Source organism: Muntiacus reevesi, chromosome 2 (assembly GCF_963930625.1).
Source record: "Muntiacus reevesi chromosome 2, mMunRee1.1, whole genome shotgun sequence".
In the NCBI taxonomy this organism is placed as follows: Eukaryota; Metazoa; Chordata; class Mammalia; order Artiodactyla; family Cervidae; genus Muntiacus; species Muntiacus reevesi.
This window is the reverse complement of record NC_089250.1, coordinates 266,982,158-266,995,191: the sequence shown is the minus strand read 5'-3', so window position 1 is coordinate 266,995,191 and position 13,034 is coordinate 266,982,158. Positions and strand designations below refer to the sequence as shown.

At 51.4% G+C, this 13,034-nt stretch overlaps 1 protein-coding gene and 1 non-coding gene across 5 annotated transcripts; both read right to left on the bottom strand.

The window, feature by feature from the left end:
- Positions 1 to 625: 625 nt before the first annotated feature.
- Positions 626 to 9,190, bottom strand: LOC136158854 (zinc finger protein 16-like). Of its 4 annotated transcripts, none has more exons than XM_065920688.1 (4): positions 9,092 to 9,190; positions 5,154 to 5,365; positions 3,664 to 4,062; positions 626 to 2,668 (listed from the first exon to the last, which is right to left on the bottom strand). In XM_065920688.1, the coding sequence occupies exons 2-4, from the start codon at positions 5,259 to 5,261 to the stop codon at positions 1,967 to 1,969; spliced, it is 1,209 nt and encodes a 402-aa protein (XP_065776760.1). In that variant the 5' UTR covers positions 5,262 to 5,365; positions 9,092 to 9,190; the 3' UTR covers positions 626 to 1,966. The 4 variants fall into 4 exon arrangements, with proteins under 4 accessions (XP_065776760.1, XP_065776762.1, XP_065776759.1 ...); XM_065920690.1 differs by lacking the exon at positions 9,092 to 9,190 and adding an exon at positions 9,065 to 9,075; XM_065920687.1 differs by lacking the exon at positions 9,092 to 9,190 and adding an exon at positions 6,554 to 6,616.
- Positions 9,191 to 12,597: 3,407 nt separating this feature from the next.
- Positions 12,598 to 12,671, bottom strand: TRNAE-UUC (transfer RNA glutamic acid (anticodon UUC)). Its single transcript has one exon. It is a non-coding gene; the product is annotated as a tRNA-Glu (tRNA).
- Between the last annotated feature and the right edge of the window lie 363 nt (positions 12,672 to 13,034).

Genomic DNA, 13,034 nt, shown 5'->3' with positions numbered 1-13,034 from the left:
GACAAGAGGAAGAAGAACTAACAGAAGAACCGAAGAGATTCACGATGCAGGAAAGGGCAAGGGGATTTTCTTCATTCCAGGAGGCACTGTTCGCGTTTTGAAGCACAGGACCTGACCGTAGAATGGTGCAGGGAGGTTGCTGCAGCCATTCAGAATGCAATCCAGTACTACCGAGTTGTCTACAAGGAGGAAAAAAAAAAGAGCTACGAACCAGACATCACCGGATCATTTTTTCAAGGGAGTAGATAAAATTGAATCCAGCAAGGAACCAGAATCTGTGCCATCAACGTCAGGAGTGGGTGAATTTGTGGCTTGCCCTCTGTCTCCTGTTGCTGATGATGCTTCTGCCATCCCCCGCCACGTCTCCCTCGTCTAGTCAGTAACTCTTCTCTCCTGTTCACTCGGTGCCAGCCCCTGTATGCCAGCTACTATACTGCACTACTGTACTTTTCAAGGTTCTCTAACATTAAAAATAGTTTCTTTATTTTTAGTGTCTGTTTTTTTATGTATTATTTGTGTGAAAAGTATTACAGATCTATTATGGCACAGTACTATATAGCCAATTGCATTGTCGACTTAAAAAAAAAAACAGTCACAGCCTAAAAGTTGACAGTTATGTTTTATTCGGTGGGAATTTTTAGGACTTCAAGCCTGGGAGGCAGCATCTCAAATGACCCTGAGAGAACTGCTCTGAGGAGGCAAGGGAAAGAGCCAGGTCATCTAGAGGTTTTGCAACAAAGGGCAGGTAGTCAGAACATCAAATGATTATTGTTAATTAAGGAAAACCAGATATTCCAAATGAAGGAATTCAGCGCTTTTTTATGTATGGGAAGACACAAGATGACCACATGACCCCATTACCACGTTAATGTTTTAGTTATGAGGAATGCCGAAACAGCCAAAGGGTCACCTAACAGGCTACACCCGGAAGCAGCTGTGATTTGATCAAAGCTATTACCATGTACATTTACACCACATAATACCAGTGTGTTGGGTTTGAATGTGTGTACTTTCTGCCCTGGAATGAGATTTATAAACTTTCCTCTTGGCTTTTAAAGGGAAAAAAAAAAGGTTTTGTTAAAGGTCCTCTGCAAAGTCCTTCTCAAGAATAGTAAGCGGCTCACATGGGCGTGTGCAGCAATTCTTCAAATGTCACAGCCACTGCCGGGCACCCCTCATGCCTTCAAGCCTTAGACTTGCACTGTGCAGGATGGCAGCAACTAGATAACAGTGGCTGTTTAAAGGAAAATTGATTCAAATTCAGTGAGCTTAAATAGTCACTTACGTTTTGACAAACTCTGAATAAGATCTGTACCTGAGTTAACAGGATCTTATGGGAATCGATTTCCTGGTTATTGACAGTATGCTGGGGCTTCCCAGGTGGCTCAGTGGTAAAAAACAAAAAACACGCCTGCCAATGCAGGAGACGCGGGTTCAATCTCTGGGTCGGGAAGATCCCCTGGAGAAGGAAATGGAAACCCACCCCAGAATTCTTGCCTGGGACACCCTATGGACAGAGGAGCCTGCCTGGTGGGCTACAGTCCATGGGGTCGCAAAGAATCGGACAGGACTGAGCACGCACGCGGGCACACGGTGCCAGGAAGACTATCTAAGATGGTATCCATGGTGGGGAGCTGGGTGAAGGGCACATGGGAAAGCTCTGTGCTAATTTTTGCAACTTCTTGTGAGTGTTAAAGGACGGCAAACTAAAAAGTTACACCCCTCAAAAAAAAAAAAAAAAAAAAAATCACGTCCACAGGGGCACTAACCAAGTTTCAAACGCTCAAAGGAACCACAGGTGCCTGGTCGCTAAGACACTGGACGGCCTAGATGCAGAGTGTTTCTGCAGAGATGCTATTGGACCGCACTGTCTGAAACCGGGCGTCCATTGGACCCGGTTCCCTCCCGTTCCAGCTCTGGGGACACGGAGCTCTCATTGGCCTCCTCGCGGCCCCACACCCCACCCTCACCCATCCGGATGCACGCTCTGATGCTGCAGCAAGTTGCTGGGATGCGCGAAGCCCTTGCCACAGAGACTACACTTGTAGGGCGTGTCTCCCGTGTGCAGCCTCTCGTGGACCGCGAGGTAGTTCAAGTCCTTGAAGTGCTTGGGGCAGAAGCGACAGGTGTGGGGGCGCATGGGGCTATGCACCCGGCGATGCTGCAGAAGCAGCGAGGGCCTGGAGAAGGCTTTGCCGCAGGCATCGCAGGGATAGGGCCGCTCGCCCGTGTGCGTGCGCTGGTGGATGGCCAGGTAGGACGATTGCTTGAAAGCCTTGCCGCACGTGGCGCACCGGTAGGGCCGCTCCCCCGAATGCACGCGACGGTGAGAGGCCAGCGCATTGGACTGCTTGAAGGCCTTGGCGCACAGCGGGCACACGAAGGGCCGATCGCCCGTGTGCACGCGCTCGTGCACCCGCAGGCTGTGACTGTGGGTGAAGCGCTTGCCGCACACCCCGCACGCGTGCGGCTTGTCCACGCAGTGCTGCCGCCGGTGGAGAAGCAGGGCCGGCCCGGCCGAGAAGGCCTTGCCACAGTCCGGGCAGGGGAAGGGCCGCGAGGGGGCGTGCAGCGGCTCGTGGCGGTGCAGCTCGTAGGGGGTCTTGAAGCGCTTTGGGCAGGACTGGCAGGGGAAGGGACGCTCGCCCGTGTGGATGCGACGGTGCTCCTGCGGACAGGGACAGCATAGGGGGTGAGGACACTCATCTCTGCACGACACGCCTCTCCAGACAGATTCACCCCTAGTCCTCGCAGGTCTCCAGGAAAGAGACCAGGTCAAAGTATACATTTGTTGTGGTTTAGTCGCTGAGTCACGCTCAACTCTTTTGCGACCCCATGGACTGTAGCCTGCACGCTCCTCTGTCCATGGGATTTCCCAGGCAAGAATACTGGAGTGGGCTGCCATTCCCTTCTCCAGGGGCTCTTCCCAACCGAACCGAACTCGCACCTCCTGTTTGGCAGGTGAATTCTTTACCACTGAGCCATCAGGGAAGCCCATGAAAGTACACTTACCAATTGTTTAAGCATTTTTAAAATTACAAATCAAGCTATCAAATAAAATAAGTTCTTCCTTCTCCCTTAACAAATAGACCTTCACCATAATCTAGAAGCCTAGGTTCAAATTCACAATTTTTGGAATCCTCAGAATTGCACACTAGAACTTGGTGGCCCAGGTCACCTGGCACCTTGCTGCCAGCTGGTCGGGGCTTTCCAGGCCTCAGGGGATATTGCACCCACAGTTGGACAGCCTTGCCCAGATGCCCAAGCCTCCCTGCCTCCCTTCCAGGCTAGAGGGTTATGCCTGCTAGAAGGAGCAAAGTGCACCCTTTGGGATGGTAGATCTGGAGAGAGTCCTGGAAGCAGTCTTAGGGCTTTTTGGACAAAGAATTCCAGGGTCCCTGGACCCAATGGACGTTAAGTTTGAGCAAACTCCGGAAGATAGTGAAGGACGGGGAAGCCTGGCGTGCTGCAGTCCATGGAGTCGCAGTCAGCGACAGAGCAGCTGAACATCCGGTCCAACGCCCTGCCCCGCCCCTTTCCCGCAGACCACGCCCCTCCTACAGGCCCCGCCCACATCTGACCCAGCCCCGGCTCCGCCCTACTCCTTTTCTGCAGGCCCCGCCTCTCTTGGCTCCATCCCAGGCCCCGCCCCACGGACCGCACCTGTAGGTTGCTGGCTCGCTTGAAGCGCTTGCCGCAGGCGTCGCAGCCGTGCGGCCGCTCGTCACTATGCACCAGCCGGTGACTCTTGCAGTCCGAGTGGCGTTTGAAGGCGGCCGTGCACAGGCCACAGCGGAAGGGCCGCGCGGCCGTGTGCACCACCTCGTGGCTCAGCAGCTCCCACGCGCGCTTGAAGGCCTTCCCGCAGGCGGCGCAGCTGAACCGCCAGGGCCGCGCCAGACCCTCCCGGCCCTCAGAGCTGGCGCGGAGCAAGCCTGGCCCCCGCTTCTCGGAGCGCTCCTCCGCCGAACCGCCGGGCACCAGGCGCGCGGTCGAGTACGCCCCATGCTCGTCGATGAGCTGCACCAGGGTCCCCGCCTCCGCCTCGGCTCCTCCGGGTGCCTGGAAGAGGTGGAGAGAGGGCACAGTCCTCAAGTCATCTGCCGCCGCCCTCCCCCCCCGCCCCGCCCCACTCCACCGCTGACCAGGCGTGACCGTGGCTTGGAACTGCAGCTGTCTCATCTGCAAAATGGGCAGATAACGGGACCTCCCTGTTGGAGCGGCTACGATGCGGATCAAGTGGATTAAGATTGAAATCCTGTCCCCTCACTCCACGCCTGCCCCATCTGATACCTTCATCTGAGGAAAAGGCAGCGTCTTTCCTTCCAAGTGCTCGGGGCAAAAACCTGACACCTCTTTCTCACACACCTTCATCTAATCCCTTATTAAGCCTGTTGGCGCCAACTTGAAAATACATCCAGAATCGGACCACATCTCAACACCTCCACAGACAGCACCCTCTTATGATCATCTCTTGCCCGTGCGGCGTGCTCAGTCGTGTCCGACTCTTTGTGACCCTATGGGCCGTAGCCCGCCAGGCTTCTCTGTCCATGGGATTCTCTTGGCAAGAATACTGGAGTGGGTTGCTGTGCCCTCCTCCAGGGGATCTTCCCGACCCAGGGATCGAACTCGCGCCTCTTATGTCTTCTGCACTCGCAGGCGGGTTCTTTACAGCTGGTGCCACCTGGGAAGCCCCTGCAACTGTCTGCTCTCCTGGGTTCCCTACCTCAGACCCCGATCCCCAGGTCTGTTCCCCACGCGGCCGCCAGAGGGCGCCTGTTAACACCTACGTGAGCTCACGTCGGTTCTCCGCTCAGTGCCCTCCCCCGGCTCCCCTCTAACTAAGAGAAGAGCCCGAGTCCTCACCAAGACCCAGGAGGCCCTGCATGACCCGCCTGCGTTCCCCCTTTGACGTCATCTCTCGTCGTCTCCCGTAGGCTCACTAGGCTCTGGCCACACCCAAAGCCTCCTCAAGGGAGTTGGTGCCTGGAACCCTCTTCCCCTCCCTCACCTTGATCGGGTCTTTTGGTCAAAGGTCACTTTCCTTCTCATCAAGCCAGGAGGTGATAGACCTGGAGATCAAACTCACAGCTGCTTGAACCTCTATGCAGACTGAGACCCAGCTCCTGGGGTGGTGGGGGGTGGGGTCTCACCTCTTCTGGGTCCTCAGCATCCTCAGGGTGTGTCCTCAAGGGAGACGGATCGAACCCCAGACGGTCTGGGGGTTCTCCGGGATCCACTTCTCCATCTCCCGGCTTCATGAGATGGAGTCTGTCCTTGATCAGCTCTTGGGCTCTGGATGCTGAAGTGAGGGTGAGGCAGGGCTGCTACAGGTCAACTCCTTGTGGTGAGGAGGCAAAGGAGACTGTGGAAGAAAGAAGGGAAGTGGCAGGGAGGGTTTTCCATGCCGCTGGTGTTGAAAGAGAGAACTCCTCCGAGTTCTCATCTGCCCTAGGAGGGTGGGGTGGGTGGGGGAGGTGGGGGGGTTGGGGTGGGGGAGCAGGGAAGGCCATCTCTCTCCAAGACCCTCCTCGGAACAATGGCAGACATTCCCATGGCCTCCGCCACCAACTATACACTATACTCTCCCTCGCTATAGCCCTGAAACCGGTTCATGTGTGTCTTCGCCCAGCCTCTTCTCGGGCCTCCCTGACTCCAGTCTGTCCTCTCCAGTCCATCTCACACACGGCCCCAGGCTGGTCTTTCTACACCTAGAGTTGATCTTGCCCCTCTGCGGCTCACAACCCGCCCGTGGCTCCCCAGTACCGCGGGACAGCGTCAGGCCCCTCAGCCTGGCCGTCCAGGCCCCGCTGATATGTCCCCTGCATCCTCTCCAGCATCACTCTCGTTATGTTTGCCCGCGGACCTTACATTCCAACAGGCAGACCCTCCTGCAAGTAGGTCCTTAACTGTTCCGTCAGTGGGGCGTTTGCACCTGTTGTTCACCCACATCTCAGAGCCTCTGTTCTCTGTCAGAATCCAGCTCCTGCCTAAGGCACAATTCAAACCGGTTACCTGCTCATCCATTCACCCTGACCCTCCCCATTCAAACGCGCAGAGGTCATTCCCAAACATTGCCCAAATGTCTCCAAACAATGGTCTCTCCCAACCATTCACCCCCCCCCCTCAGTCGGACACACAATGAACTCGCCCACCCCCACCTTCGCACCCAATGAACTCGCCCACCCAGAGGCCCCGCCTGCTTTTTTTGACAAAGGTCTTCCAGGCCCCGCCCCCTTGACACTGTCTCCTGAAGGCCTCCCCGCTCCTCCTCTGTATGGACCCCCTTTCCCCCCTCCCCTCATTTTTTCTTGACCTCCGAGACAAGGGTCTCGTCTGCTGAGTGGTCCCTGTCTACTACCGCCACCCCTCTGCTGGAAACTTGGTATGTCCTGGAGTGGTGGAAGAGAACCGGAATCGGGCGAGACCATTACCCGAGCGGGGCGGGGTGCGAAGTATAAAGGGAGGCCCTTCAACTAGGACTGAGCGGACCTCTGGCTCCCCCAGTGCCTTTCAGACTCGACCCGTATCTTCCCAAACTTCGTCGCCTCACCTCTCGGTTCAGGTATATTGCGGATTCACAGGAGTCTGCATGCACAATAGGAATGGAGGCCGCGGCCCATCACCCACCCGAATGCGCATGCGTACTGCATTTCTGGTACAGTGGCTGGTTTTTAGCAGATTGACGAGGGGTTTTCTCTGTCCCTCTGTAACTTCACTAATCTCCACTTAGCGTCAAACCACTGCTTCAATCTCTCAAAAAGAGACGGAGAAGGCTGATATATAGTAGTAACCAATTACTGATGTGCTTAACATGTGCCGAATATAAGCACAGTATTCTCAATTTTCAAAACAGCCTTGGTGCATTACTATTATCCCCATTTTCCACATGAAGAAACTGAGGCTCAGATAGAAGTAGCCTCAACAAATGCGTGACAGCCATTCCGTTCAGACATTCTTTGCTAAAATGAGAGCCAGTGGAAGTGCAGGGGTGGAGATTGAGCGGGGAACTACCCTCTGCTGTGTGTCCTTAGGAAAGTCGCTGAACCTCTCTGATTTAATTTTTTCCCCACCTGGAAAACTGTCACGATACCCACTTCCTTGAGTGTTTGGGATGATCCTGTAGGTAAACCACCTGGCATAATGTAGTAGAGGGCTAATTAAATACCGGCCTGGGCGCAGGCATAGGATTTTGATGAGGGAAGAAGGCCAATTATGAAGAGAGTTCTGTACTATCTACACAAAGAGTTACTGCTACCGTTTACTACAAAGAACACAGGCCTACAGTCTCCAATGGCCTTCTTCAGCAGACTGGGTTTCAAACCATATTTTTCGAACCCTAGGGTTCTTCCCAGGTTCATGAGACTAAACTTGGGGGTGGGGCAAGGGGGCAGGACCCTGTGTATACCAACTCCTGCTTTAACTTCAATAATAATTTTGATGATGACAGGCAGTCTTCCAAACATATTGCATGTATTATTCCTTAGTTATTCTTCAAACTTATGAGATGGATACTACTATTATTTCCATTTTACAGATGAGGAGACTGAGGCACTGGGCATTTAATAATCCTGCAAATAGCAATGAGTTCCACTGAACATCCCAAGTCCTCCTCTTCCAGCCCCACATTTATGTGTCTTTTTGTTTGTTTGCTTTGTTCATACATTTTCTTTTAAAAGTTTTTTATTTTTACTTTTTAATTGGAGCACACATTCATTTTCTAATGTAACACTTATGTCCCAATTCCTTTTTTATCACTTGAATTCCTGGTATTAGTTCCTCTTCTATGTCCCCTGACTCTACTATGATTCTAACACTCCTAATCTCCCCTGTAACACCACAGCTCTCAAATTCTGAATCGCCTCCATTCGTTTAATCAACAAAATTTATGACGTGTCCCCTCTGTGCCAGGCACTCTTCTGGGCACTGGAGTTTTTCATGGTAAACAGCACAAGACCTCCCCCTAGTGGGGAAGATGAGCAATGAAAAGATAAATGATGAACAATATACTTTTTTAGATTCTGATGAAGTTTCTGAAAGAAATAAGACAGGAGATGGGATAGTTGCTCCTGGTGGGAAGAGGGTAGTGGCTACTTTAAATAGGGCTGTCCAGGGCATCCTCTCCTGGGAGGCCTGAAAGGCAAAGAGTTGGATGAGCAATCCAGGTAGAGGAACTGGAAGGGGCAAACAATGAATTAAGCTGGTCCTGTTTTTGGAAAGGGATGGAGCCCGCTGTAGGTGAAGCAGCATGGCAAGCGATCAGAGATACGTCTGGAAGTTAGGAGTCAGGAAACTCCAGTTCCCTTTAGCATCCCAATTCAGCGCTGTATCAGCACTGGCCAACAGAACTTTCTCTGATAATGGAAATGTTCTATATCATCAGTGTCCAATACAGTATTTGCAATGGAGTGACTGTGACTGAAGAACTGAATTTTTAATTATATTTCACTGTAAGTTAGCCACATGCGGCTACCTGCTACGGTATTGGACAACATAGCGGTACGGTGTGAGCTGCTCAGTCATGTCGAACTCTGTGATCCCATGGACTGTCGCCTGCCAGGTTCCTCTGTCCATGGAATTCTCCAGGCAAGAATACTGGAGTGGGTAGCCATTCTCTTCTCCAGGGGATCTTCCCGACCCGGGAAGGGGATCCAACCCGGGTCTCCTACACTGCAGGCAGATTCTTCACCGTTTGAGCCACCAGTGAAGCCCATACAACTTCTGATTACACCTCAACATCAAACTCTTCCTGTAACTCCCCCACTAACTCCAAACATTCCAATGCTTCCTACAAAGCCTCCACTCGTCTCTGTAAGAATCCTGTAACAACCGCACAAACAACCCTCTTCTTGTTCCTGTTCTTTTTACACATGAATTTGCTAAAACACCCCCACTGCCCTAGGATCTCATAACGCCCCCCAATTTCACACCCGATTCCCCCATCACACTCTCCTGGGCACAGTGTGTACAGAGCACCTGCGTAAGATGCTCCTCCGAGCATCGCAGTTCCTCGGGCTGTTATTCTATTTTCTCCCATGACAACCCTTAAATCCCTTCATCTCACCCCCATCCTCGTCTGCCCCAGGGTTACCATGGCAACGCCCGTCTCTGATCTCTCTCTGCGCGCAGTCCCCCGCAGCAATCCTCTGCGCACCTAGCCAGGCTCATCACTATGGAAACCGGAGCAGTTTCCTCCACCCACCTCACGGTGAGTTGTTCTGAGACCCAGACCCTTTAGACCCGAGAGAGCCAAAAGAAACTGGGGGGCCCCACAATGCTCAGCGAGCAAAGGGCCCCCGCCCCCTCCCCCACCCCCTCCATTCTTCTGCTCCCATCCTACCCAGCGCCCTGCGCCCAGCACCACTCTAGTGAACCTCCGGGCTGCAGATTCTACTGCGCAGGCGCCATGCTTAGCTGCAGGCGCTCAGCTTGCCGGGAGTTGTAGTTTTCTGGCTGCTACAGCGGAGATACCGGTGGCCAATGGGTGAGCCGGATAAAAACAGTTATTGAAGCTGAGACTCGTCTGGCAGGCTCCAATGTCACCATAGCAACAATGAGGCATGATGAAGCACTAGCCCTACAAGCCAGTCTGCCATTTTTATTCTTTCATCTTTCTTGTTCAGTGCTCACTTTGCACTGGACACTGTTCTAAGCACTGGAGATACAGTGGGAAACAAAATAAGAGTTTATACTTTGACGGGGAAAGATGGACTATTAATAACAATGAACACATTCTTAGAGCAAATCGCTAGAGCAAACGGTGTATTAATAGGTAACTGAGATGCTTTGGGAGAAGAGGGAATGCAGATCATGTGAGAACATCCGCACACACCCTAGTTCATCTATCTCACAAAGCCCTGTGACAGAGGGTGTGTCCCCAATCTGTAACAAACAGAGTAAGCTACAGAAACAGAGCCTAAGCAACGAAGGGCACATGGCAAGGAGTGGAGCTGGGATTGAACCAAAGTGCTGACCTGGTAGGGATGTGTGGTGTGATTGCAGGCAGTGATAGTGCTTGTGAAAAATAAAGCAGAGAAAGGGGATGGGATGGCTCTTTAAATGGACAGTTTAGGGATGGCTTTTAGAAGAAAGTGTCATTTGAGCAGAGGCTTGAAGGCATTGTGCTGGGCATGTAGACGATGTAGAGGTCCAAGGGTCACTGAACTTTAGAGTTTTCTCTTGCCTTCCCCAAGGGCAAACTATTACAGGCGATGTTCCCTCTGCTGAGAATGCACTTCCCCATTCTTACCCTGTCAAATGCATCCTTCAAGATCGTTCTCTGTAGAAACTTCTGCTCTGTCCTGTTTTGCTGACCATAAACCTCTTCTTCCTCTGCACGCACATCTGATCCCTTTGTCACAAGAAAGCTGCCAGGGGTGATTTTATTTCTGTACATCCAACCAAGCCAGGGGTGTATGTGTCTTTCACTCAGTCGTGTCCGATTCTTTGCGACCCCATGGACTGTAGCCTGCCAGGCTGCTCCGTCCATGGAATTCTCCAGGCAAGAATACTGGAGTGGGATTGCCATTCCCTTCTCCGAGGGGATTTTCCCAACCCAGGGATCGAACCTGGATCTTCTGCATTGAAGGCGTATTCTTTAGTGTCTGAACCACCAGGGGGGAGCCCCATCAAGCCATGCCCTTGTGTAAAAAAAACTTTTTTGTAAGATTTTACCCCATCTCTTTTTAAAAAATTGATTTATTTTGCTGCATCAGGTCTTAGTTGCTGCACAAGGGATCTTCCTTGTGTCACGTGGGCTCTTTCACTGCAGGGCACCCACTCTTTAGTTGTGGCATCTGGGCTTCTGTAGCTGTGGTATGTGGGCTTAGCTGCTTCTCAGCATGTGGGATCTTAGTTCCCCCAACAGGGATGGAACCCATATCCCTGCATTGCAAAGCAGATTCTTAGTAACTGGACCGCCAGGGAGCCCCACTCCCCTCACCCCACATGAAAAACTGAATGGCTTCCCACTGCTCCCACGATACTCATCTCCTCCTGTTCCTCCTGATGTCATTATCTCTCCCTTTCTCATACCCTGACCCCCTTCTACTAGCCCTTCTTCAATTTACAGTATGGCCGAGATCTTTCCCTCCTAGGACTCTCCCTAACCCACATCCAAGAATCTAAGTATAAAACAGTTAAGTGGGGAGGTTTGGGACATTGACGTGCACTGGACTGCAGTGGGGTTTGCCTGCTCAGAATTCCTCCTGCTTCCTTTCTTGAACAACTCTCCCTCTCTGGAACTTCCCTGGTGGTTCAGTGGCTAAGACTCCATGCTCCCAATGCAGGGGACCTGGGCTCAATCCCTGGTCAGAGAACTAGATCCCACATGCTGCAATGAAGACCCAGTGCAGCCAAATACATAATAAATATTTAAAAAAACACCCAAACTCCTCACTCTCTGTGATCCTGTACATTGTCTGGCCTGTCTTCCTTTTATAGGAATAGGCAGATGTGCAGGCTGACTGATCAGAGCAGTGATTCTCTGAGCATGGTCTTTAAACCAGATGCATCAGCATCATGAGACATGCAAATTCTCAGGCCTACCACAGATCTACTCAATCAGAAATTCAGGGTGATGTCTATGTCTTAACAAGGTCTCTGGGTGATCAATTTCCTGAGGCTTGCTCAAGTTTGAGCAACACATAAACAAGAGACAATGAAAGACAGAAAAAAAAAAATCTGCTTATTGTTAAATAGCTTTGAAGTGTCATGGTTGTTACACAGCATTAATGTAACCATAGATAACTGATACCAATACACTTAGTACATCCAATCAGTTTCTTCTTTGAGACTTGATACAGGGATGCTGATGGAAAGATCTGTGGGGATCAAAATCTAAGGATATGAGATTAGGGCTCCAAGTCACTATCTTTCTCAGTCAAGGGAGATAGCCTTCTTTTAAAAGAAACCATACACAAAAGGCAGAAGCACAAGGGACAAACCTGACATTATTTGAGCTCCTGGATTCAGCTGCACTTGAAGCCTCTGATTTCCCAGTGATGTGAATGGCTGGACCACCTTTTATATCAGGCTCCTTTGTTGCTACTCAAAGTGTGCTCCACAGTCCAGCAGCAACTGCATCATTGGAGAAACTTATACAATCTTGGGGGCTTCCCTGGTGGCTCAGCAGTAAAGATTCTGCCTGCCAATGCAGGAGATGCCAGTTCCTTCCCTGGGTTGGGGAGATCCCCTGGAGAAGGAAATGGCAACCCACTCCAGTATTCTTCCCTGGGAAATCCTACGGACAGAGGAGCCTGGCCGGCTACAGTCCATAGGATGTTGAAAGAGTCAGACATGACTTAGCGACTAAACGACAACAATAATAAAATATTGGCCCCATTTCAGACTGACTGGTGATTCATTCATTCATAAATTTTGAAGAGTGCTGAGCTATTTCTGCTTGGATTTTTATCACCTGCAGGAGAATTCAGTCCCCCACACCACCTACAATAACAGAAACCCCAACTCCAACTGCCATTAAGTATTACCTTATCTTTATCTTACTTAGGAAGCTCCCCAGTAGGCAGACTCCAGATACAGGTGTTTTCTTTCTTTCTTTCTTTCCTTTTGGCCATGCAGTTTACAGGATTTTAGATCCCTGACCAGGGATTGAACCTGGGCCCTCAGTAGTGAAAGTGCAGAGTCCTAACCACTGGACTACCAGGGGATTCTCCAGATTTTCTTCCTCTCTTAGCTCTGTCGTCCTCAATGACATCCTTCATTCTCACATTTTATTAGGAGGCTTGCAAGCAGCTCTAGGCCTAACTATTGCATTCTGGGGCTTCTCCTTAGGATTGAGAGAACTTTTAGAAGTCTCCTGCCCTAAGCAGACCCACTGGCCTGGATCAGGCCACATGCCCCATCTTAAACCAATCACTGGCAATGGCTGAGATTGGCATGGACTAGTCATTGGAGCAAAGCATCCACAGATGGCAAGCTGTCCCCACGGCCTACTGGTCCAGGCAAGGGAGGATGGGGCCTGAGCTGCCATGGAGATGGATTCATTTTGGGTCCCCACATTCCGTCAAGCC